We start from the raw sequence: 26,640 nt of genomic DNA, 5'->3' as shown, positions 1-26,640 counted from the left end.
AGCCCCCAGAGGGTTTCTTTCAGCCCCCCCCCCCCGAGCAACTTACTGTCATCTGCTTCCTTTTCCCTCCCTTGCTTCCTTCTGCATCACAGCTTGCCTTGCCAGGTTTGCTCAGTTGCACAGGAGCTAAAGAGCAAAGCCTCTATTTTCTCTATTGGCTGAGGCTCCTCCCTTGGGGAGAAAGGGGAGGAGGGATGGCTTGCTTTGCCAGGCTCTTTCAATTGCACAGCTTTATTTTAAACTTAAAAAAAAAAAAGCTGTGTTTGTCTGTGTCCTTTATAAAGTTTATATCTCTGCTGCCTAATCTTAAATCGGCCCACACATGGCCCAGCCCGACAAGGTCTCATTCACGTAGGGTTGCCAATCCCCAGGTGGGGGCAGGAGATCCCCCCGGTTTGGAGGCCCTCCCCCCGCTTCAGGGTCATCAGAAAGTGGGGGGAGGGGAGGGAAATGTCTGCTGGGTACTCATGATTCCCTATGGAGACTTATTCCCATAGAAAATAATGAAGAATTGATCCCTGGGTATCTGGGGCTCTGAGGGCCGTTTTTTGAGGTAGAGGCACCAAATTTTCAGTATAGCATCCAGTGGCTCTCCTCAAAATACTCCCTCAGTTTCAAAAAGATTGGACTAGGGGGTCCAATTCTATGAGCCCCCAAAGAAGGTGCCCCTATCCTTCATTATATCCTATGGAAGGAAGGCATTTAAAAGGTGTGCCGTCCCTTGAAATGTGATGGGCAAAACTCCCTTTGGAGTTCAGTTATGCTTGTCACACTCTTACTCCTGGCTCCACCCCAATGTCTCCTGGCTCCACCCCCAAAGTCTCCTGGCTCCACCCCCAAAGTCTCCTGGCTCCACCCCCAAAGTCCCCAGATATTTCTTGAATTGGACTTGGCAACCCTACATTAACGTCAGATCTGACTCTCATAACACATGAGCTTGGCACCCCTGTTAGAGTCTAACAGAGGACAGCGCAACCCCCTGAGGTGGCCGGTATCTATCTCGACTCACCTTTCTCTACTGTGTGGGATTTCTAGGTGAATCCATGCCGATTCCTGCTTCCGTCAGCTTTCCGATGCTGACTTCCTGCTAGGCGAAGCGAAAACATTTCCCTGGGCTTTCAATTTCGTTTCCTTCTTGACTTTGCTCTTAATTGTTCCGGTTGACTCAGAGTCTCTAGGATCACTGGAGACGCCACTCGGTTTAAACAGACAGCTGTCGTCCCCAGCTTGGCTGTCACCATTTCGCTGAAGGTTGCCTCTGAGCTTTCCGATTGTGGGCCATGCTGGATATCTAGAAGCTGGTGGCTCCCCCCCGCGCATAAAAATCCATTGCTTGAGGCTGAATTTTGCACATCGAAAAATTTAAACCCCTCCATGTTCTCTCTGCAACAGACAGAAGCGATTTGTACAGAGATGGTGAGAAAATTTGGCTCTGCTGGTGTCGGTGAACACTTCTGATAGTTTTGAAAGGAAGGAAAGGTCCCTGTGCAAGCACCAGTTGTTTCCAACTCTGGGGTGACGTTGCTTTCACAACCTTTTCACGGCAGACTTTTTATGGGGTGGTTTGCCATTGCCTTCTCCAGTCATCTACGCTTTCCCCCCAGCAAGCTGGGGACTCATTTTACCGACCTCGGAAGGATGGAAGGCTGAGTCAACCTCGAGCCGGCTACCTGAAAACCCAGCTTCCGCTAGGAATCGAACTCAGGTCATGAGCAGAGCTTAGGACTGCAGTACTGTAGCTTTAACACTCTGTGCCACGGTGTTCAAAATGAGTTTTGAAGAGCGTAGATTAATTAGTAATTGAGGATTGGTGTTTTGTCGTGCCGGTTTGGCCATCCCTGATTTCCCCATGAAACTCTGCTTTTCCTATTTTCAGATGAAATATACAGGGCTCAGCAGTTTCAGGAAAAAGCAGGACAAACATGTAAAATCTCCTTGGGTGTCAAACTGCCCATCACTCTGAATAATAGCCTGAAACTGACGGCCTGTTTAATTAAACAGGAGCTTTCGCTGGTTTTTTTTTTTTTATTGGGTGTCTCGCAGCTCTGTTCCCCAGTGTGATGGGTAGGAAATTTAAATCCAGCAGCCACCCTTGAGAATTAATCAGTATGACCAAGTTGGGCTTTTAAATCCCCAGCCCAAAATAAATGAATGTTGTGAGAAAAAAAAAGGCCTAAGAATATTTAATGTAGCATCTGTGCTTACGGCCCTTAGTTGGCAGCACTTAAGCAAGGCTGTTAGGGCTTTTTTTGTAGCAGGAACTCCTTTGCATATTAGACCACACACCCCTGATGTAGCCAATTCTCCTGGAGCTTACAGGGCTCTTCTTACAGGGCCTAATGTAAGCTCTTGGAGGGTTGGCTCCATCAGGGGTGTGTGGCCTAATATGCAAAGGAGCCCCTGCTGGAATTCTATCTCTGGACCCTGTACTAAGAGCCCTGGAAGCTCTTGGAGGGTTGGCTCCATCAGGGGGGTGTGGCCTAATATGCAAAGGAGCCCCTGCTAGAATTCTATATCTGGACCCTGTACTAAGAGCCCTGTAAGCTCTTGGAGAGTTGGCTCCATCAGGAGGGTGTGGTCTAATATGCAAAGGGGCCCCTGCTGGAATTCTGTCTCTGGACCCTGTACTAAGAACCCTGTAAGCTCTTGGAGGGTTGGCTCCATCAGGAGGGTGTGGCCTAATATGCAAAGAAGCCCCTGCTGGAATTCTATCTCTCGGACCCTGTACTAAGAGCCCTGTAAGCTCTTGGAGGATTGGCTCCATCAGGGGTGTGTGGCCTAATATGCAAAGGAGCTCCTGCTGGAATTCTGTCTCTGGACCCTGTACTAAGAGCCCTGTAAGCTCTTGGAGGATTGGCTACATCAGGGGTGTGTGGCCTATTATGCAAAGGAGCCCCTGCTAGAATTCTATCTCTGGACCCTGTAAGCTCTTGGAGGATTGGCTACATCAGGGGTGTATGGCCTAATATGCAAAGGAGTTCCTGCTACAAAAAAGGCCTAAGGATTAGACTTTTTGGAGGACATTAATTCATACGGTCACCATAAGTTGGAAGCAACCTGACAGCAATTATCTCTCTCCCCTCCCCCCCTTCCAGTTTATGTTGGCAATGCAGGGCAGCTTTCAACAGATGATAAAAATGCAATAAGTAACCAATAAATAATTCAGATGGTCAAACAGACTTTGTAGCGATACGGTCTCCGATATTAAAATTTTTACTATCACCATCTGAGACTCCAGAAATAATAAGCACATTACATTTATGGTAAAAATTGTGTCATAGCTTAAAACAATGTCTCCACTATAGCATGTTTTCCCCCTGTATTCTACAAACAGAGTATATAATATAATGTAGCACACAGGAATGTAAATTTCATTTATGGCAGGGGTGGCCAACGGTAGCTCTCCAGATGTTTTTTGCCTACAACTCCCATCAGCCCCAGCCGGCATGGCCAATGGCTGGGGCTGATGGGAGTTGTAGGCAAAAAAACATCTGGAGAGCTACCGTTGGCCACCCATGATTTATAGAAAAACTAATAAAATGGGTTTTTTTAAAAAAAAATACAGTAAGTAATGGAGAAAAAATGGGGGGGGGGGAATAAAACACAGAATGTTAGCAGGAAAAGAGCCACGAAGTTACAGTATGGGTAGCAGGGCTAGATTAACAATTAGGCCAAGTAGGCATTTGCCTATGGACCCTAGGGTTGCCAATCCCCAGGTGGGGGCAGGGGGATCCCCTGGTTTGGAGACCTTCCCCCCCGCTTCAGGGTCATCAGAAAGCGAGGGGAGGGGAGGAAAATGTCTGCTGGGAACTCTCTTATTCCCTATGGAGATTTATTCCCATAGAAAATCATGGAGAATTGATCTGCGGGTATCTGTAGGCTTCCCAAACCCCCGGCCCTGGCAGGGGACCCCCAGATTAGCAGCCTCCTCCCCCACTCTCCAAAAATCCAGAAGCAGGGGGGGGAAACGGTGCCACTTTTGGTGCCACTCTCTCAAACAGAGACACTTTTTCTCTGCCTGCCTCACTCGCAGGCTTCAGGCTCCTCGCTTCCTCCGGGTCACAAAGACCCGCCCACCGCCAACCTGCTATTCGCTCCAGCCCGGCCTCCCTTCGCAAGGTGCACGCTGGGGCTCGTAGTCCTTGTGTCCTCTCTGGCTGCCGGGCGGCATCTCCTCGGGGACTACGTTTCCCGACGTGTCCTGCGCGGCTCCTTCCGCGGCTGAGCAGCTGTGTGTGGCGGCCGAATGGCAGTGCGGGGCCGGCAGAGGCGGTGCTGATGAGGGGAGCCAGGCCGTAGCCGGAAAGCGGAGGCGAGGCAGCCGCCAGCATGTTCGGGCAGTCGCGCAGCTGAGGCAGCGGGCTCGGCAGCGCCGCCCACAACGTCCGCTCCTTCGACAACCTCAAGTGAGTCTCCTGGGCAGGGGAGGCAGGAGGAAGGGGGCTCTAACACACGTTTGGGACGGGGCACGTGACCTTGATCTTGGCTCCACCCCTAATGTCTCCTGGCCCCACCCCCAAAGTCCCCAGATATTTCTTGAATTGGACTTGGCAACCCTAGGTATCTGGGGATGGGGGGGCTGTTTTTTGGGGGTAGAGGCACCAAATTTTCAGTATAGCATCTAGTGCCTCTCCCCAAAATACCCCCCAAGTTTCAAAACGATTGGACCAGGGGGTCCAATTCTATGAGCCTCTAAAGAAGGTGCCCCTATCCTTCATTATTTCCAATGAAAGGAAGGCATTTAAAAGGTGTGTGTTCCCTTTAAATGTGATGTCCGGAACTCGCTTTAGAGCTCAATTATGCTTACTAAACCCTGGCTCCTGGCTCCACCACCAGAGTCCCCAGATATTTCTTGAATTGGACTTGACAACCCTAGTTACCAGCTGCTATTTTGGGAGTATAACTGTCTATTTACACGTAGCTTCACAGTCTTTGTCAGCAATAGATATGTTTGTACACGCTGAGTGTGAATGTAAGTTTTTTTTTCCCCGGTGTTCTGTTTATTCTTTCGTATTCCTACATCAGAACCTGTTTTTTGTATTGCTTTTCTCCAGGGGAGCTGATCTCTGCCAGCTAGAGATCAGTTGCAAAAGCAGGAGATCTCCAGGCCCCACCTGGAGGCTGGCAACCCTAATTTTGTAGCCAGGGCACTGTTTGGAGATCTCATCTTTTGCATCTGCCCGCTTCTACCAGCAGAGAGAGGCCCACGGAGAATTTCTGCACCTTTTGCATTTCCTTACATTAAAGTAGACGGCCGTGTTCCGGTCAAAAAGTCAGCAATGTTTTCATAGGAATCCTTTCCTTCCTTCGTGTTTCTGGCATGCGTACGCAAAGTCCAAGTAAGCTGTTTCCCATTTAGTGGACGAAGCTCTCTCACGCCAGGAAACACACCCCAAACATGACCGATTTGTTTGTTTGAAAGAAAATCCCGAAGATGCTGGAATGTCATGCATTCCAGCTTTCTGTCTCTTCTCTCTTTCTCACACACGGCTCCGTTAAAGAAAACAAAAGCCACTGTAGGGTTCTGTTTTTGTCTCTGGAGGGTGTCACAACGTTATCTCTTTTGGCATCTTAAAGTCCAGCGGAAAAATTAAACCGAGGGATTGTAAGAACTCCGCGCACGATTGTCCGAGGAACTAGCGAGTAGGGTGTCCTTGGGGCTAGAGCCAGTTTGGTGTAGTGGTTAAGTGCGCGGACTCTTATCTGGGAGAACCGGGCTTGATTCCCCACTCATCCACTTGCAGCTGCTGCAATGGCCTTGGGTCAGCCATAGCTCTAAGTGTGCAGACTCTTATCTGGGAGAACCGGGTTTGATTCCCCACTCCTCCACTTGCACCTGCTGGGATGGCCTTGGGTCAGCCAGAGCTCTAAGTGTGCAGACTCTTATCTGGGAGAACCGGGATGGATTCCCCACTCCTCCACTTCCAGCTGCTGGAATGGCCTTGGGTCAGCCAGAGCTCTAAGTGTGCACACTCTTATCTGGGAGAACCGGGTTGGATTCCCCACTCCTCCACTTGCAGCTGCTGGAATGGTTTTGGGTCAGCCATAGTTCTAAGTGTGCAGACTTTTATCTGGGAGAACCGGGTTTGGTTCCCCACTCCTCCACTTGCAGCAGCTGGAATGGCCTTGGGTCAGCCATAGCTCTAAGTCTGCAGACTCTTATCTGGGAGAACCAAGTAGGATTCCCCACTCCTCCACCTGCAGCTGCTGGAATGGCCTTGGGTTAGCCATAGCTCTAAGTGTGCAGACTCTTATCTGGGAGAACCGAGTTGGATTCCCCACTCCTCCACCTGCAGCTGCTGGAATGGCCTTGGGTCAGCCATAGCTCTAAGTGTGCAGACTCTTATCTGGAGAACTGGGTTGGATTCCCCACTCCTCCACTTGCAGCTGCTGGAATGGCCTTGGATCAGCTATAGCTCTTAAGTGTGCAGACTCTTATCTGGGAGAACTGGGTTGGATTCCACACTCCTCCACTTGCAGCTGCTTGTATGGCCTTGGGTCAGCCATAGCTCTAAGTGTTCAGACTCTTATCTGGGAGAACTGGGTTGGATTCCACACTCCTCCACTTGCAGCTGCTGGAATGGGCTTGGGTCAGCCATAGCTCTAAGCATGCAGATTCTTATCTGGGAGAACTGGGTTGGATTCCACACTTCTCCACTTGCAGCTGCTGGAATGGCCTTGGGTCAGCCATAGCTCTAAGGTGTGCAGACTCTTATCTGGGAGAACTGGGTTGGATTCCCCACTTCTCCACTTGCAGCTGCTGGAATGGCCTTGGGTCATCCAAACCTCTAAGTGTGCAGACTCTTATCTGGAGAACTGGGTTGGATTCCCCACTTCTCCACTTGCACCTGCTGGCATGGCCTTGGGTCAGCCATAGCTCTAAGTGTGCAGACTCTTATCTGAGAGAACAGGGTTGGATTCCCCACTCCTCCACTTGCAGCAGCTGGAATGGCCTTGGATCAGCCAGATCTCTAAGTGTGCAGACTCTTATCTGGGAGAACCGGATTTGATTCCCCACTCCTCCACTTGCAGCTGCTGGAATGGCCTTGGGTCAGCCAGAGCTCTGGCAGAGGTTGTCCTTGAAAGGGCAGCTGCTGCAAGAGTCCTCTCAGCCCCACCCACCTCACAGGGTGCCTGTTGTGGGGGAAGAAGGTATAGGAGATTGTAAGCTGCTCTGAGACTCTGATTCAGAGGGAAGGGCAGGTTATAAATCTGCGGTGGTGGTGGTGGTGGTGGTGGTGGTGGTGGTGGTCGTCGTCTTCTTCTACTATCACCACCACCACCAGACTATGTTGTAGGCCCAGAATGAAAAACCATGGAATACCTGGATTCCCCCTCATCATGTTTCTTTTAAAAAGTGAGGACAAGCTCTACTTTGGAGGTTTATAAGCAGAGGCTGGATGGCCGTCCGACCGCAGTGTTGGTTCTGTGAGTTAAGCAGATCATGGGAAGGTGGGCAGGAAGGGTTGCTTCAGGGCTTAGTTCTTGTGAACCTTTCTTACACGCCCAGAGTAATGATGTTTGCCACTTTGGGGTCAAGCAGCAGTTATTCTCCAAGCCAAGGGATACTGGAGGGGGGGTTTTTTTGCCTTCTTCTGGGCGTAGAGCCGGGGCCACCGGAGGAGTGGGTGGGGGGATGTAGTTGTGAATTTCCTGAGGAGCCTCAGCCAGTGAAGAAAATTGAGGTTTTGCTCTGTAGCTCCTGTGCAATTGAGAAAGCCTCGCAAAGCAAGTTGAGATGCAGAAGGAAGCAAGGGAAAAGGAGAAGGAAGCAGACGAGAGCCAGTTCCTCGAGGGCCTAATAGGAGCCCTCTGGGGGCCTGCTTCGGCCCCTTGGGCCGCATGTTCGACGCCTCTGCTCGAAGGTGTTCTGGATTCAAATCTAACTGTGGATACCTATTTGAATCTCAGGTGCCCTATCCCATTATAGACACCTTCTTGGGCTACCCAATCACGTTGCCTCTTTTCTAGCCCAGGACTTCATTTCTCAGCCCAATTTCAGAAGTCGATCGTCCACCTTTGTTTTGATGAAAGCACCTCGCCGTACGTGTTTCTAGCCTTTGGCCCCACGCGGGGAACCTTTTTGAAAGATTGTGCAGCCTGGAACAGTTGGGCCACGAATGCTCCTCCAGGGCGCCAACATGCATTTTTAAAAAGGACCTGTCAACTCTCCGTGGCACGCTCCGTCTCTCGAGCGGCTCTCTTCCTCGGTGCGTCAAGGGAAGCAGCATGAAATATTTACTCCCGCTATTGATTTTGATGTTGTCGCTTCCTTTTCGGAGTAATCAAAGTGGCAGGGGTTTTAATCATCGTTTTCAATGCATCTGGCTTCATCTTATGGCGCACGTAACAGCCCCTTTTAAATGGCCCGTAATGTTCCCCCACCCTTATCCTGTCACTAAAGAGAATTAAAAATAATTATTGGACGGGACAGAAGAACAAATAGCAAGGGGGGGGGGGGAGGGCAGGAAAGGTGAGCATGTTTGTTTCTTTTGTGCCCTGCTTAGAATCCTAGAGTTGGAAGGGACCTCTAGGGTCATCTAGTCCAAACCCCTGCACAATGCAGGAAACCCACAAATACCTACCCCCCAAATTCACAGGATCTTCATCGCTGTCAGATGGCCATCCAGCCTCTGTTGAAAAACCTCCAAGGAAGGAGAGCCCAACACCTCCCAAGGAGGAAGCCTGTTCCACTGAGGAACTGCTCTAACGGTCAGGAAGTTCTTCCTAATAGAATCCTAGAGTTGGAAGGGACCTCCAGGATCATCTAGTCCAACCCCCTGCACAATGCAGGAAACTCACAAATACCTCCCCCTAAATTCACAGGATCTTCATTGCTGTCAGTTGGACATCCAGCCTCTGTTGAAAAACCTCCAAGGAAGGAGAGCACACCACCTCCCGAGGAAGCCTGTTCCACTGAGAAACCGCTCTAACGGTCAGGAAGTTCTTCCTAATGTTGAGCTGGAAACTCTTTTGATTTAATTTCAACCCACTGGTTCTGGTCCTACCTTCCAGGGCCACAGAAAACAATTCCACACCATCCTCTATAGGACAGCCCTTCAAGGACTTGAAGATGGTGATCCTATCACCTCTCAGCCGCCTCCTCTCCAGGCTAAACATCCCCAGCTCCTTCAACCTTTCCTCATAGGACTCGGTCTCCAGACCCCTCACCATCTTCATCACCCTCCTCTGGAGGCTTCCTGCTATTGGAAACAACATTGGGCTAGAGAGACCTCTTGAGGTCATCTGGCAGGGCTGTTTTGCAGTTCTCATGTATGGGTGCAGAAATCCAGTTGCTGCTCGCTACTAAGAAAGCTGGCCCTGTAGATCAGGGGTGTTGGACTCATTGGTTATGAGGGTCAGATCTGATATAAAACGAGCCCTTGTCGGGCCGGGCCTTGCGTGCCATAAAATGTAATGCCAGGTAGCAGAGATATAAACTTTATAAAGCACACAAACACAATTGAAGATTTTAAACACTTAAATAAAACATGTTTAAAACATTAGCGCTCGTTGGTCTTACAGTTGCTTTCTTTGTATCGCTCCTGTGCGATGGGAACTGGGCAAAGGAGGCTCTGGCTCTTTCCTTCCTTCCCAAAGGGACTGGGAGGGGGAGGAGCCTCAGCCAAAAGAAGGAAAAGAAGCTGGGTTCAGTACCTCTGCTGTGCAATTGAGAGTGCCTGGCAAAGCAAGCTCTTCCTCCCCCCTTCCTCCCCAAGGGAGGAGCCTCAGCCAGTGGAGAAAATAGAGACTTTGTTCTGTAGCTCCTGTGCGATTGAGAGAGCCTGGCAAAGCAAGCTGTGATGCTGAAGGAAGCAGACGAGAGCCAGTTGCTTGGGGGCCTGATAGGAGCCCTCCAGGGGCCTGATTCGCCCCCCGGGCTGTATGTTTGACACCCCTGCCGTAGAAGGACATCAGAATTGTCCTGTGGCTAGGGTCACATGACTCCCATGCCTCTACCCCCTCATCATGCCATTATTGTGAGGGTCTAGAGTTGCCAACTCCAGCTTGGGGAATATCTGGAGATTTTGGGGGTGGAGCCCGAGGAGGGCAGGTTTTGGGGTGAGGAAGGAACTCATCAACGTGGTACAGTGCCCTGGAGTCCACCTTCCAAAGCGGCCACTTTCTCCAGGCAGACTGATCTCTGGAGTTCACTTGTAATCCCGGGAAGTCTCTCCAGCCCCCGTTTGGAGTCTGGCATACTTAGCAAGGGACAGGGCCACCCCCTCCTCATGGAGTCCCGCACTGCCGCTGTTTGTTATCCCCAGCCTCAATCAGAAGCTTGATCTCAGCCTAGGTCAGGGGAGTCAAACATGCAGTTTGGGGGCCGAATCAGGCCCCTGGAGGGCTCCTATCAGGCTCCCGAGCAACCGGCTATCATCTGCTTCTTTCTCCCTCTCTCTTGCTTCCTTCTTCATCACAGCTTGCTTTACAAGGCTTGCTCAATTGCACGGCAGCTACAGAGCAAAACCTCTATTTTCTCCATTGGCTGAGCCTTCCCCCTCGTGGAGGAAGGGGGGGGGAATAGCTTGCTTTGCCAGGCTCTCTCACTGGCACAGCAGAGCTACTGAGCCAAGCCTCTCTTCTATTGGCTGAGGCTCCCCCCCCAGTCCCCTGGAGAAGGAAGGAAAGAGCCAGAGCTTCCTTTGCCCAGTTCCCTGGATCCCATGGGAGAAATGCATAGAAAACATCTTTAAGACCAATGAGTGCTAACGTTTTAAGTATGTTTTAAGCTTTTTAAAAAATACATTTGTGTTTGTCTGTGTTCTTTATAAAATTTGTATCTCTGCTACCTAACCTTAAATAGTACACGCATGGCCCACCCCGACATAAAGGTCTCATTTATGTCAGATTTGGCCCTCATAACAAATGAGTTCGACACCCCTGGCCTAGGCAAGGCTCAATGTAAGTCTTGCCTGGAATAAGGTTGGTGGGGGAAGAACGAGAACACCTCAACAGGGTTATCCTCTCGTCGGGATGCTAAGATCCCCCCACCAACCAAGTAGACCCCTAAATTTTATAGGACCCTTTTGCATCTCCAGTTTTAAGTAATTCTTCTCATGGGTGTTAACCATGGCTTTTTTTTTTGTAGAAAAAGCCCAGCAGAGACTCATTTGCATATTAAGCCACACCCCCTGGTGTCACCATTGTTTCACACAGGGCTTTTTCAGTAGAAAAGGCCCAGCAGAGTCTCATTTGCCTATTAGGCCACACCCCCTGCCATCACCATTGTTTCACACAGGGCTTTTGGGGTAGAAAAGGCCCAGCAGAGTCTCATTTGTATATTAGGCCACACCCCTGGCGCGTTCCTGCTAAAACCCCCCCCCTGGTGTTAACCATCTCAGGGGGCTGGTCTAGATGACCCCGGAGGTTCCTTCCAATTCTATGATTCTTTGGCAGTCGACAGATTTTTCTCAGTCGCACCACTGCATTGACACAAAGCCACGGCTGTCTGGAAGTCTAGGCCTGGGCACCGCTGCTCTAGGGTTGCCAATCCCCAGGTGGGGGCAGGGGATCCCCCGGTTTGGAGGCCCTCCCCCCGCTTCAGGGTCGACAGAAAGCAGGGGGAGGGGAGGGAAATATCTGTTGGGAACTCTGTTATTCCCTATGGAGATTTATTCCCATAGAAAATCATGGAGAATTGATCCGCGGGTATCTGGGGCTCTGGGGGGGGCTGTTTTTTGGGGTAGAGGCACCAAATTTTCACCATAGCATCTAGTGCCCCTCCCCAAAATACCCCCCAAGTTTCAAAAAGATTGGACCAGGGGGTCCAATTCTGTGAGCCCCAAAAGAAGGTGCCCCTATCCATTATTTCCTATGGAAGGAAGGCATTGAAAAGGTGTGCCGTCCCCTTCAATGCGATGGCCAGAACTCCCTTTGGAGTTCAATTATGCTTGTCACAGCCTTGATCTTGGCTCCACCCTTAATGTCTCCTGGCTCCACCTCCAAAGTCCCCAGATATTTCTTGAATTGGACTTGGCAACCCTCCGCTGCTCTCCCAGAGGTATTTTTCTCTAAGCGCCGGCTTCGTGATGTTTGTTTGACCCAGGAACCGTGGGCACGCCTGGACTGGCGGGCTACAAAGGAGCAGTGCTGCGGTAGCAACCATCAGGCCACTGCAGAACGGCCCTCCCCAGCAAGAGCCATGACTTTTCTTTTGGAAAACAGAGACAAATGTTCTCTTCCCCACCCTGGGAAACTATGCCAAGCACCTTACGCCTTTGGCTTTGAGACGGCCTCTCTGCTGCCCGGTTGAAAAATATGCTATGATAATTATGCGGGTCCCTTTGGAGGAAGTAGATTTTCATTTTTGGCAGAAGATTCTTCTAATAGGAGGACAGCTGGCTCGACCATCCCGAGGTCCTGTCCAGTGGCATGCCGGAACAAAGCTTGTTAAAAAATTTGCAAACATCCTCTTAATTTGCAACCCCTGGGACTTAATTTACCGCTCTACATATTGTGCACCGAGTGATGCTCGTATAAAAACTGAGAATAACCTAAAGTGGCAATGCCCCCATGTTTTAATCTACCTCCTTAGAGGTTTGCTGAATTACCTGGGGAGGGTCACTTGGAGGGATAAACAATTGGGGAAGCCCATCCGATACCTTAAAATTGTCCGCCTCCAAGATTCACAGGGGTATGAGCTAGATCCAAGCAGGCAGCCGTGTTGGTCTGAAGCAGTAGAACAAAGTAGAAGTCAAGTTGCACCTTTAAGACCAACAAAGTTTTATTCGGAATGTAAGCTTTTGTACTCAGGCAGACTTCTTCCAACGAGGGGAAGAAGAAGAAGAAGAATTGCAGATTTATTCTCCGCCCTTCTCTCTGAATCAAAGACTCAGAGCGGCTTACAATCTCCTTTATCTTCTTGCCCCACAACAGACACCCTGTGAGGTGGGTGGGTGGGGCTGAGAGAGCTCTCCCAGAAGCTGCCCTTTTAAAGACAACTCTGTAAGAGCTACAGCTAACCCAAGGCCATTCCAGAAGCTGCAAGTGGAAGAGTGGGGAATCAAACCCGGTTCTCCCAGATAAGAGTCCGCACACTTCACCACTACACCAAACTGGCCCTCTATTAAGCTATGGCTGACCCTAGGCCATTCCAGCTGCTGCAAGTGGAGGAGTGGGGAATCAAACCCGGGTTTCCCAGATAAGAGTCCGCACACTTAACCACTACACCAAACTGGCTCTCTACACCAAACTGGGATGGGGTACAGTGGACTGAAATACATGTAGCTGGTGGGTTAAGAGTGTAAACTGATAACAAAGTTAGGATCAAGTGGCGAAATAGTGTAATACATGGGAAGGCCATTTGGTCTGGATAGCAATAAAAGGTAATAAAAGTTGCCTATTAATTGCTGTTGCTGCAAGCGTGGGTAAAACAAAAGGACCTGTATTTCCTAGTGATGTTCTTGTCCACCCGATCTTCTGCTCTCTTTCCTCTCCCCTTTCCTGCAGCTCTCAACCTTTCGTCCTGCACCTTTTGAGCCCCCCCCCCCCATTTTGATTTTCAGGAGGCAGTCAAAGACCGTTTTATTTAGGGCTGCATTTGACTAATGTGTTTGTGTGTGTGGGGGGGGGTTGTTTATTGGCAGGTTTAGAATTGGAGATTCTAAATTCTGGATTTTAATGTCTTTTTTGTAATCATTTTATTTATGTTGCTTTAATTGTTGGTTTTGTAACCGTTGTTCTATTTATATTGTAAACTGCCTTGAATTCCGCAAGGTAGAAAAGCAGCTAATGAACGTTTTTCAAAGAACAGAATAACAGAAACCCTGGGCTGGATGGCCATCTGAGAGCAATGCTGATTTTGTGAACTTAGACAGACAGTGGGAAGGAAGGAAGGAAGGAAGGAAGGAAGGGAAGGAAGGAAGGAAGGAAGGGAAGGAAGGAAGGAAGGAAGGGTTGCATTATATCAGGGTTTAGTTCTTGTGGCCCTTTCTTACATGCCCAGGGAAATGCTGCTTGACACTTTGGGGTCAATCAGCAATTTTTCTCCAGGCCAGTTTGGCCCAGGGATCCTGGAGGTTTTTTCCATCTTCTGGGCATGGAGCAGGGGTCACTGGGGATGTGTCTGGGGGCGGTGGGGGACGGTATTTGTGAAGTTTATGCATTGTGCAGGGGGTAAGACTAGATGACTCTGGAGGTCCCTTCCAACTCTATGATTCTATTATTCTAGATGACCCTGGAGGTCCCTTACAACTCTATGATTCTGTGCATGCAGAGATTCAACAGTGACGGCTTCTTAAAGCAAGGTTCCCTAACCTTTTTGAGCCAAAGGTTGAGCCAAAGGCTGGCCGAGCAAAAAAACCCCCACCCAACCTGGCTTCACCCTCTTCCTAAAAATATCTGATGGGCACAACGCCGGGGGACTCCTGCTGTAAAGCAGTGGTCCCCAAACTTTTCGGCACCAGGGACCGGTTTTGTGGAAGACAGTTTTTCCACAGACCGGGGAGGGGGATGGTTTCTGGATGATACAATTGTGCACTTCTTTTCTGTTAGTTTGGTGTGGTGGTTAAGTGTGCAGACTCTTATCTGGAAGAACCGGGTTTGATTCTCCACTCTTCTACTTGCAGTTGCTGGCATGGTCTTGGGTCAGCCATAGCTCTTGCAGAGTTGTCCTTGAAAGGGCAGCTTCTGGGAGAGCTCTCTCAGCCCCACCCACCTCACAGGGTGTCCGTTGTGGGGGAGGAAGATAAAGGAGATTGTGAGCCGCTCTGAGATTGGGAGTGGAGATCGGGATACAAATCCAGTGTTGTCTTCTCATTATTATTACTACTACATTGTAATATATGATGAAATAATTATACAACTCACGGCCCGGTTGCTAACAGGCCACGGCTCGGTACCAGTCCACGGACCAGGGATTTGGGGACGGCTCTCTTAAAGGATGCGGCTCTCGTATCCGCTTCCATCCTTTCAGTCATACAGCAGACCCACGAGTGAAGCTGCTTTTCGCAGAGTTCTATCCAGATCACTCACTGCGCTCTGTGATCTCCCCTCTTCCCTGATCCTGAACCCGGGACCTTCTCTCATGCCAGCTGTGCATTCACGCCCTCATCTGTGGCCCCCTCTTCTTATCAGCTGATGGAGATTAGCAAGTCCTGCTGAAGCAAAGCCCGTGATGTCAAATTCATTTGTTATGAGGGCCGGATCTGACATAAATGAGACCTTGTCGGGCCGAGATATAAAGGACTTTATAAAGGACACAGACAAACACAAAGATTTTTTTTTTAAAAAAAACTTAAAACCTGCTTTAAACATGAGCACGTGTTGATCTTAAAGGTGCTTTCTTTGTATCTCTGGGCAAAGGAAGCTCTGGCTCTTTCCTTCCTTCCCCAAGGGACTGGAGGGGGGAAGGAGCTTCAGCCAATAGAAGGAAGAGAGGTTTGGCTCAGTAGCTCTACTGTGCGATTGAGAGAGCCTGACAAAGCAAGCTCTCCCTCCCCCCCCCTTCCTCCCCAAGGGAAGCGCCTCAGCCAATGAAGAAAACAGAGGCCTTGCTCTGTAACTCTTGTGCGATTGAGCAAGCCTTGCAAAGCAAGCTGTGATGCAGAAGGGAGCAAGAGAGAGGGAGAAGAAAGCAGATGACAGCCAGTTGCTCGGGGCCTGATAGGAGACCTCCAGGGGCCTGATTCACCCCCTGGGCCACATGCTTGACACTACGGTGCTAACCTATTCTGAGAATAGACAATGTTTGTCTTACATGCACCAGCTTTTTTTAGAAACATGTCTCCAGTCTTAATTGGAAGAACCCGTGCTTCAGATACTGGGATTTGGGCCACGGTGCTGCAGTTAAAGGGCTTAAATTTTCAAAACTGATGAAGCCTGTGCGATCTGGCCCAAAACGAGCAGTCCGCGTGTTGTGTGTGATAATGTGGATCTCTACCATTTATGGGTCTCCTTTCCGTTGCTGTTTTGTGCAAAGTAGAGAAGCTGCTGAATTTGGGATGACATTCCCTTCCACATAAATGCAGAGTCCCCCCCCCTTTTTTTTTTTTGTTGTGTAGGAGTTTTTATGGGAACCGGGAAAGAACAGTGTGAGGCTTTGCATCTGGAGATGTCTGTTTCTTGGCAAAGGCCTGTGACTTCCACACAGAGCATGGTTTGGTGTTTAAAATGAAATGGAGACCTTAGCAAGAGGAGGAGGAAGAAGAATTGCAGATTTATACCCCGCCCTTCTCTCTGAACCACAGGCTCAGAGTGGCTTACAATATCCTTTATCTTCTCCCCCCACAACAGACACCCTGAGAGGGCTCTCCCAGCAGCTGCCCTTTCAAGGACAACCTCTGCCAGAGCTATGGCTGACCCAAGGCCATTCCAGCAGCTGCAAGTGGAGGAGTGGAGAATCAAACCCGGTTGTCCCAGATAAGAGTCCACGCACCTAACCACAACACCAAACTGGCTCTCTTCTTGGGCTCGAATTTTTCTTGGGCTCAAAATGGTTGTGAAGACGTTCTTGGCTGAATTCTGACCATGTATCGAGGGGGGGAAAAGCAATCAAGCTGTTAAAACATTGTGCCTCTGGAAGTGATGTGGCTTCCAGAAGTTCTGTGCCGCTCCCCAACATTGGATTTTGAAGATGTGTGCAGTTTATTTCTGCTGGGTGTGTTATCACCCTATATGGGTTAGGCTGTTCCTTGCTTTTGAGAGCTCTAAGTGAACAAGCTACTGTCCAGAATAACAAAAGTGGAAAAAAATGATCTAGATCCAAATTTGGGGTTTTCAATCAGAACTTATTTACTTTCCTTTGGAGAGGGAGAAAATGCATTTTCAGTTATTTCCCTGCCCCCAAAACAGTGACTTGTTTCCTGTTGAGGGTTGAGAAGAAGCTGGGAGTCTCTGCAAGCTTCAAGTCAGCGTGGCTTGCTTCCAGATCAGCTTGGCTAGATCCAGCCTGCTGGTTACCTCTGATGTCAGCTGCACGCTGCTCTGTGGCCCCAGATTGCCTTCGTCCTTGGCATGTTTGAACCCCCTTAACGTGCTTTTGCATAATGCAGCAGGAAGCGGGTGCCAAATTGCAGGTTGGATGGTGAGATCTTAAATCGCACTTGATGCTTTCTGGCTCCCTTAAAGAACCCTTAGCGAATGGAAGCCATTTCTGAACAAGTGTGGGGGTATTTTTTCAGCCCGAAAGGCAGACTGAGCCTTTGGGTCCCCAGGAGAATTCCGTTGAAGTGCTCTTCTTCCTCTGATTGCTTGATGTTGCCGCTTGTTACTGTTCTTAGATGAGCAAACCAATCCAAGCTTGATTATTTGTATTTTTGCAGGGTGTGCTGCAGCAATCGGAAATCTAAATGTAAATGGGATTGGGGAGGGGTGGAGGTTTCCTTTCATGTTTGCACCCTGCCTTTCCTCCAGAGACTGCAATGGAGGAAGGAGAGTCAGTTTCCAAGGAAAGCCAGCTTTTTCTCTGATGGCAGGAGGAAGGAAGAATAACTGTCCAGCTGAAAATGGAGGGAGTGGCTAGCCAATGATGATATTGGATTTATATCCTGCCCTAGTTTGAATCTCAGAGTGGTCACAATCTCCTTTACCTTCCTCCCCACCACAACAGACACCCTGTAAGGTGGGTGGGGCTGAGAGAGCTCTCCCAGAAGCTGCCCTTTCAAGGACAACTCTGTGAAAGCTATGACTGACCCAAGGCCATTCCAGCAGGTGCAAGTGGAGGAGTGGGGGATCAAACCCGGTTCTCCTGACCCAAGGCCATTCCAGCAGGTGCAAGTGGAGGAGTGGGGAATCAAACCCCGTTCTCCCAGATAAGAGTCTGCACACTTAACCACCGCACTAAACTGGCTCTCAATTGGGGAGTCAAACCCAGTTCTCCTGACCCAAGGCCATTCCAGCAGCTGCAAGTGGAGGAGTGGGGGATCAAACCCGGTTCTCCCAGATAAGAGTCTGCACACTTAGAGCTATGGCCGACCCAAGGCCATTCAAGCAGCTGCAAGTGGAGGAGTGGGGAATCCAACCCGGTTCTCTCAGATAAGACTATGTGCACTTAGAGCTCTGACTAACCCAAGGCCATTCCAGCAGCTGCAAGTGGAGGAGTGGGGAATCCAACCCGTTCTCCCAGATAAGAGTCTGCACACTTAGAGCTATGGCTGACCCAAGGCCATTCCAGCAGCTGCAAGTGGAGGAGTGGGGAATCAAACCCGGTTCTCCCAGATAAGAGAGCTCTGGCTGACCCAAGGCCATTCCAGCAGCTGCAAGTGGAGGAGTGGGGAATCAAACCCGGTTCTCCCAGATAAGAGTCTGCACACTTAACCACCGCACCAAACTGGCTCTCAAGTGGGGAATCAAACGCAGTTCTCCTGATTAGAGTCTGCCGCTCATAACCACTACACCAAACTGGCTCTCTTGGACCTTTGCTGCCCCAAGCTGTCAGAGTCATGGAGTAGAGAGGAATGAGGGCAGATTTGGAGCTAAGCCTTTCCTCTGAGGTCTCCGTTGAGATTCGGCACAGAGATACTAGCCGAGACACACCAAAGAAATTGTGCATGGCTGGGGAGCAAAAACTACTTGGCTTCCTCTGCTCCTCAGGAAGATGGGGCATGATCCAAGGGGCTTGTTTTCTGATGCAACCAGAGGAAGGGTGTGACTTCTGTCAGATGGGGCGATGCAAAATTAGTTCCTCTGTTTGGATACCAGATGGCTAGGGCTGGGTTCATTGGCAGCGTTATGGAGTCGGAGAAAACCTTCGAGCGTTCTGAACACTAGTTCTGAAATCAGCAGGCGCGGAATTCTAGCAGGAGCTCCTTTGCGTATTAGGCCACACACCCCCGACGTAGCCAATCCTCCAAAAGCTTACAAAAAAAGAGCCCTGTAAGCTCTTGGCGGATTGGCTACATCAGGGGTGTGTGGCCTAATATGCAATCAGTAAGCACAAAGCCTTCACTAGGTAAGGTAAAATTTTGTGCTGCTTGTCCAGCTCTGGGAAAGACACATTATGCTCTGGGAATCAGTGCGAGCGTAGCACAACTTGTTGAGCTGGCTAAGCGTGAAACGACAGCTGAGATGATGGAAATTGGAGACGGGATGACGATGAGATGCGGAATACAATAACGAATTGTCTGGCGGGTTCGGGGTAGACTTTCCAGTTATTTTTGCATTATGCATTGTATCAAGTGTTATATTACAATTGCCTTTCCCATTTTGGCGAGACAGATGCGATCGCTAAGCTGTGAGGCAAACTTCCGTTGGGAGCAACCTGAATCGCATCGAGTGTACAAAATTGGAGCCGCTCAATCAGCAGGTTTTCCTGGGGAGCTGCTACTTATCAGAGTAGACAGTACTCAGCTAGATGGATGAGGAGCCGGATTCGGTATAAGGCAGCCTTCAGCGTTCCTAGAGAGCCGTTCTGGTGTAGTGGCTACTTGCATGTACTCTTATCTGGGAGAACTGGGTTTGATTCCCCACTCCTCCACATGCAGCTGTTCTGCTCAAGAGCAGTTCTGGGAGAGCTCTCTCAGCCCCACCCACCTCACAGGGTGTCTGTTGTAGGGAGGGGAAGGGAAAGGAGACTGTAAGCTGCTCTGAGACTCCAAGTGAAGGGCAGGGTATAAATCCAGTCCCCTTCTCCTCTTGTTTCTCCTCCTCCTCCTTTTCTTCCTCCTCCTCAACATTCACTCATGAAACAAATAGGACAGGGGTGGCCAAGGGTAGCTCTCCAGATGTTTTTTGCCTACAACTCCCATCAGCCCCAGCCATTGGCCATGTTGCCTGGGGCTGATGGGAGTTGTAGGCAAAAAACATCTGGCCACCCCTTGGCCTTATAGTACTGAGATGTGATGCTGGCGGTTGTATTACTCCGTGCCGCATATCATGGGAAGGAAGGAGAGGTCACCTCGCTCAGCCAGGGAAACTCGAGGTACAGGATATCCTGTTTGATGCAGGAGTTCAAGATTGGCTTCTGCTCTTCCTTGATCCATCCCACTGGATCACATCTGCTTTCCTGTTGGTTTTTAGGTCCTAAGCAACTTATGTTTATTTAGCTCTCTCTCTCTCTTTTTTTTTTTTTGCATTAAGAGCCCCGTGGCGCAGAGCGGTAAAGCTGCAGTACTGCCGTCGGAGCCCTCTGCTCACGACCTGAGTTCGATCCCAGTGGAAGCTGGTTCAGGTAGCCGGCTCCAGGTTGTCTCAGCCTTCCATCCTTCCGAGGTCGGTAAAATGAGTCCCCAGCTTGCTGCGGGGGAAGCGTAGAGGACTGGGGAAGGCAATGGCAAACCACCCTGTCAAAAGTCTGCCGTGAAAACGTTGTGAAAGCAATGTCACCCCAGAGTCAGAAACGACTGGTGCTTGCACAGGGGACCTTTTCTTTCCTTGCGGGGGGGGAAGCATAGATGACTGGGGAAGGCAATGGCAAACCACCTCGTCAAAAGTCTGCTGTGAAAACATTGTGAAAGCAACGTCACCCCAGAGTCCGAAACGACTGGTGCTTGCACAGGGGACTACTTTGACCTTTACCTTAACTATGTTTATTTAGCCAAGCCCTCTTTTTTTTTTTTCATTGGAAGGGGTTTGCAATAGTGAAAGTAATTGCATTTTTTAAAAAATGGATCAGGTCAGTTTCACATGTTCTAAATTCTTTATGTATCTTAGGCAGCTAATGGTGGATCCATTGACTACATTTTGGGAGCTTGTGGGGTAGTGCCTATAACAGTGGAGTTTTGTCACAATATGCAGGAAGGAAGGCTGTCCTGAGCACTGAAATGCGACTGATTGATTGAGTTACTTAAGAGATTAAAAGGGAAGTGTTCAATCAGTAAGTAAGTAAAATTTTATTTGTAGCCATCCCATCTCTTTTCCCATCTGATTTATCATCGATGCCCGCCTTGCACGGCAAAGAAATATTTGTTGCCAAAATGAAAACGTGCGTTGACTTTTGCTCCCTTTCCACGCTTGGCCACGTGATTCCTTTTGGCTCTGTGAATTCCTGACTCATAGGAAAGGGAGGGAACCTCCCCGTTTCCTAAGGGATTTCCTCTCCAAACATGCTGGACTGAAACTTTCAGAGAAGCGCCTGGCTTCTTTTCTTGGCACGGACGGATCCTGACAGCATTCCGCAAGTTCGGACGTCACTTTTGGAGAATCTTGATGTTTAGCAGAACTTGAGCGTGTCGGGCTGGAATCAATTTCGCTTGCAAGAATTCACAGTATTTAAAACAGAAAAGGGGTATATTACATGGCCGTTCCTTCCACTTCGATTAAGAACTCTCGATCGCTTCGGCTACCGATAGTCTTGTTCAATCGATAGCGATGTTCAGATGTCTTTCCCCTGGTCCGTCTTGTGTTGGCGCCGCCATTGGCAGAAACGTGTCTTGCCACCAGCAATCGGCCTCATCCCTTTACGGTGTTCAGTTTCAGCCATCTCCTCCCCGCCAGCCTGTACTTAGCCCCAAAATGGAAGCAACTGCAGAGAAAGAGAACCCTACCCTTCCTCTTCCAAAGTTTGCAAGAACCTCTCCGGCAGTGTTGTGTGATAGGCAGCCGGGAATTTACATGAAGGGGAAACCCATATTTAGGGGTGGAATTCTAGCAGGAGCTCCTTTGCTCATTAGGCCACACCCCCTGATGTAGCCAATCCTCCAAGAGCTTACGAGGCTCTTTTTGGTGAGCTCTTGGAGGATTGGCTACATCCGGGGGGGTGTGACCTAATACGCAAAGGAGCTCCTGCTAGAATTCCACCCCTGCCCATATTGGATTTATATCCCGCCCTCCGCTCCAAGAGGGAGGCTAGCCTAAAAGAGATGGCTCCGTTCAACCCACGTGCAAGCCGGGATGTGTCCGTTGTAACCTTGGAAATGCCGGAGTTCCTTTGCGTTCAAGTTAGAACTGTTATGCCCCCCCCCCCAATGTGTGGGGCTTTTCTCCCCCTGACTGAGCCAAGATCTGAACCCGGGTCCCTCTGATGGAAGTCTAGCTGCGTCCATCCTTCACACCACAGGGTGCTCTTTAGCAAAGGGCAGCTGAGTCTCGGTCAGACCTGAATAAGATTGACTGATTAGCCTCCTCGAAGTATGTAAATAAATTCGGAATCCGTGGCACATCAGATCCTCCAGGGAGAGCATAATTTAATTACGGGCCGTGTGAAGAATTTCCCCTGGTCTGTCCTCCATCTGTGGCGAATCAATTTGGTTGGGCAACCCCCCCGTCCCTCCCCCACCCCAAAGTCCCAGTCTTATATAAGAGGCTGCAGCCAGAAGAATCTCTCTCCCCCTTTGCTCTCTCCACGCCGTGCATAATTTTATTAAGCAATCGAGGTTGGCTTACACACACCCGCCTGTGAGAAAGCGAGCCCTCTCTGGCACTCTGGTGTGGGCGGCTGGGAGGGTTGGTCCTCCGGATGGAGATTCTGCATATTAGTCGGAGAAACGCCGCCACAAGCATTGCTCATCTCTGCCTTGTGGAGGTTTCTCTCTGGAACCCGGCTCAGTTCTAACAAGTCACGGTTGTCGTTCTGCCAGCCGCTGGAAATTACAAAGCCAAACTCCACCCCCCCCCCCCATAAAAAAAAGAGAGAGAGAACATCCTGCAAACAAGGAGTTGGCTTTTTGTAACTGGTCTCCTCGGAGGAACATGACCTTGCGTCTCCCATGAGCCGTTTTTCAAGGTTTGGAGGCGGTTGGGTTTGATGCGCTGGCAGGGGTGTTAGTTTTTCTCTTACCCAAATTGCCCAGTTTTGACACAGTCTGTTCCCAACAGGTTGGGAGGGGCACGGACTCCAGGGACGAAGGTCGCCAGCTGGCCCGGATTGGTTGCTAGATGAGATCTGAGTTTTTGTTCGTTTCATATAAGGGAGGAAGGAATAGAGGGGCCTTTCTAAACTTGTTTGGTGCCTTTTTAAGACAAATGAATGCACCGCCCTGTATCGCAAAGGCCCTGGCAGCACCAGGCTTACAGCCAACTTTAACTTTTCAATTTCGGACTAGGCCAGGGGGTCAAACTGTGTCTTGGGAGCCACATGTGGCCCTTTCACACATGTTGTGTGGCTCTTGAAGCCCCCACCATCCTGTCAGCTGGCTTGGAGAATCCATTTCTCTCTTTAAATCACTTCTCCTAGCCAAGCCGGCCAGCAGTTTGGAGAATGCACTTAAAGCTGCTTTCTTTCCACCTCTCCCTCTCCCACCTATTTGTCTTCCTTCCTTCCTTCTCTCAAACATCTGCTGTTTATTCTACGAGGCTCTTACATTCAGCAAGTTTGGCCACCCCTGGGCTCAGCTTCTCTGTGCCTCACAAGTAGCTTTCCTAAATGCTGCAGCTCTCTTCGGCTGCCTTTTTTGCTTCTGACACCTCTTCGGAGAGGGAAACCAATCTGCATTTTCTCAACCTCTACTGCTTGCCTCTCAACCTTTGGACCGCATTGAACTCTGCCCCCTTATCCCGCTAGCCCCAGGCTGGGTTCAGCCCCTCGCCAGGTGGTGCCTTCCAAGAGCTGCCAGCCTTAGCAGTGAGGCCGTGATGCGCTCCCCACGACTTTCCCCCAAATGCCTCAGGCGTGGGCACCTCTGGTTGTGCTGTGCCTCTCCTGAGGCTGTCCCCTCTGCCTTGCAGACATCTCTGGAGGCAGAAGGTGCAGGGGAAGGGCCTGATCCACGGAGAAGGTGCGCAGCTGCTTTCGAAGCCTCTTGAGCTTTTCCCGTGACATCTTCTTTGTTTTCTTTGCTTCATTTCGAATCCCACTTTTCTCCTAAATGGGGGGGACCCAAAGTAACTTACAACATTCTTTCCTCCATTTTATGCTCACAAAGAACCCTCTACGACTGCCCACAGCTTCCCACAGCTTCCCACGCAGAGCAGTAGGGGGAGCTGCTGATGGCCACCAACCGCCAAGAGGGCGGGGGCACAGAAATAGGGGGAAACTGGGCCACACCAGCGGCCAAGCATCATGTCTGGCCAAGACAGGAAGTGACATCATGTTGCCATGTCAACATGGTGCTCTAGGATAACAGCCAAGACCGGAAGTGACATCATGTTGCCATGTCAACATGGTGCTCTAGGATAACAGCCAAGACCGGAAGTGACATCATGTTGCCATGTCAACATGGTGCTCTAGGATATCGGCCAAGACCGGAAGTGACATCATGTTGCCATGTCAACGTGGTGCTCTAGGATAACAGCCAAGACCGGAAGTGACATCATGTTGCCATGTCAACATGGTGCTCTAGGATATCGGCCAAGACCGGAAGTGACATCATGTTGCCATGTCAACGTGGTGCTCTAGGATATCGGCCAAGACCGGAAGTGACATCATGTTGCCATGTCAACGTGGTGCTCTAGGATATCGGCCAAGAGCAGAAGTGACATCATGTTGCCATGTCAACGCGGTGCTCTAGGATATCGGCCAAGACCGGAAGTGACATCATGTTGCCATGTCAACGTGATGCTCTAGGATATCGGCCAAGACCGGAAGTGGCATCATGTTGCCATGTCAACGTGGTGCTCTAGGATATCAGACAAGACCAGAAGTGACATCATGTTGCCATGTCAACGTTGTGCTCTAGGATATCAGCCAAGACCGGAAGTAACATCATGTTGCCATGTCAACGTTGTGCTTTAGGATATCAGCCAAACTGTAGAGCCCAAATCCTAGAACATTGTCATGCCAGTGATGTGCTGTCACTTCTGGACACTTGCCAGAAGTAACGTCATGCCACTGGCTCAGTGCAATTTAGACATAAGTTTTCCTTCTCGTCAGCCTTCAGTGGGTCAGCAGGCGACAAAAAGGGGGAGTGGAGATAGAGATTTAACCCCGGGTCTTCTCGATCTAGTCTCACACTCTAACTACTCCCACCTAAAAGAAGTTTTGGTAAAGAGGCTGTTTGGGTCTTTGACTTCATACCAGATTCTGATAAAAAATCTCTTTTGATAAAAATCAAGCTGCAGTGAGGAAATCTCCCCTACCTCAGAGGAAGCCTCCCAGAATCCACTGGGTCAGCTCCTGAATCACTCCAGATCCTCCCCATTAATACTGGGCACAGAACTTGGTAATTTGTCTTTCGTGTAGCCTATAGGTAGCCTTCAAGGTCGGTAAAATGAGTCCCCAGCTTGCTGTGGGGAAAGTGGAGAGGACTGGGGAAGGCAATGGCAAACCACCCCATCAAAAGTCTACCGTGAAAACGTTGTGAAAGCAACGTCACCCCAGAGTCGGAAAACGACTGGCGCTTGCACAGGGGACTACCTTGACCTTTATAGATAGCCTTCCTGATGGATCTGTACTGTATATCTAGAGAAGTGCAGGCCCAGAAAAATTCTGGATCTTTTACCTCAAAGTTGAAAAACATTTCCTTGCAGAAAAAAATTGAAATTTTGAGGAGCATTTTTTTTTTGGGGGGGGGGGGGGAGGGAAGCGTCTGTGAAATATTTCAACATTCCCTCCCCACCCCGGAATCATCAAATATTCTAAGTATTTTATATTTCTATGTAGTACCAAGGATTCTCCACTAAGATGACGTTGGCAGCTACCAGCAAGAAACGCAGTGGTGTGGGGAGTTTCGTTTTCGTGCGATTTCGAAAGGGGGCGGTATTCTTTGAAGTAACAACTCCGTGTTTTGCTTTTCCCTCAAGGTAACATAAACTGAAGCTCGCTAAGGATCCGCCAACATGGTTGCCTTGTCGTTAAAGATCTGCGTCCGTCAGGGCAATGTGGTCAAGACTATGCAGTTCGAGCCGTCCACAGCAGTCTACGACGCATGTCGGGTGGTACGGGAGCGAGTTCCGGAGGCGCAAACGGGGCAAGGTCAGGTTTTTTTTGTAGCATCCTGCTGTTTGAACACTCACTTTCTTGAGTGATACCCCGGTGCCTAGCGGCTAGTTAGCCTTGCCAACCCCACGTTGAGAAAGTCCTGAAGATTTGGAAGTGGAGCCTTGGGAGGGGAGGGGCCTCGGGGAGGCAGAATGTCACAAAGCCCAACCCCGAAAGCTGTCATTTTCTTCCAGGGTTTTGTAGTTTGGAGATCATTTGTAATTCCAGGAGATCTCCAGGCCCCACCTGGAAGTTGGCAATCCTGTTGCTGGCCCATGCAAACCCAAGCAAGCCACTGAGAGCCAGTTTGGTGCAATGATTAAGTGCACGGACTCTTATCTGGGAGAACCGGGTTTGATTCCCCACTCCTCCACTTGTACCTGCTGGAATGGCCTTGGGTCAGCCATAGCTCTCGCAGAGCTTTCATTGAAAGGGCAGCTGGTGTAAAAAGCTCTCTCAGCCCCACCCACCTCACAGGGTGTCTGTTCTGGGTGCGGTGGGGGAGTAGAGGAGATTGTGACCACTCTGAGATTCAGAGCATAGGGTGGGATATAAATCCAATATCATCATATTCTTCTTAATTTGCTGAGAGCCAGTTTGGTGCAATGATTAAGTGTGCGGACTCTTATCTGGGAGAACCGGGTTTGATTCCCCACTTCTCCACTTGCACCTGCTGGAATGGCCTTGGGTCAGCCATAGCTCTGGCAGAGGTTGTCCTGGAAAGGGCAGCTTCTGGGAGAGCTCTCTCAGCCCCACCCACCTCACAGGGTGTCTGTTGTGGGGGGAGAAGATATAGGACGGGGTGGCCAACGGTTGCTCTCCAGATGTTTTTTTTTACTACAACTCCCATCAGCCCCAGCCAGCATGGCCAGTGGCTGGGGCTGATGGGAGTTGTAGGCAAAAAA

The 26,640-nt window shown here is 49.9% G+C and overlaps 1 protein-coding gene across 1 annotated transcript in view; it reads left to right on the top strand.

Moving 5' to 3' along the window:
- Positions 1 to 26,640, top strand: part of TLN2 (talin 2) — a 254,331-nt gene that overhangs the window by 77,580 nt on the left and 150,111 nt on the right. The window contains 1 exon segment of the mRNA XM_060259753.1: positions 25,558 to 25,729. Within this exon segment, the coding sequence (XP_060115736.1) occupies positions 25,594 to 25,729 (136 nt within the window). The 5' untranslated portion in view covers positions 25,558 to 25,593.

Source organism: Heteronotia binoei, chromosome 19 (genome assembly GCF_032191835.1).
Source record: "Heteronotia binoei isolate CCM8104 ecotype False Entrance Well chromosome 19, APGP_CSIRO_Hbin_v1, whole genome shotgun sequence".
NCBI lineage: Eukaryota > Metazoa > Chordata > Lepidosauria > Squamata > Gekkonidae > Heteronotia > Heteronotia binoei.
The sequence above is the reverse complement of the archived record's forward strand: the minus strand, read 5'-3'. Positions and strand labels throughout refer to the sequence as shown.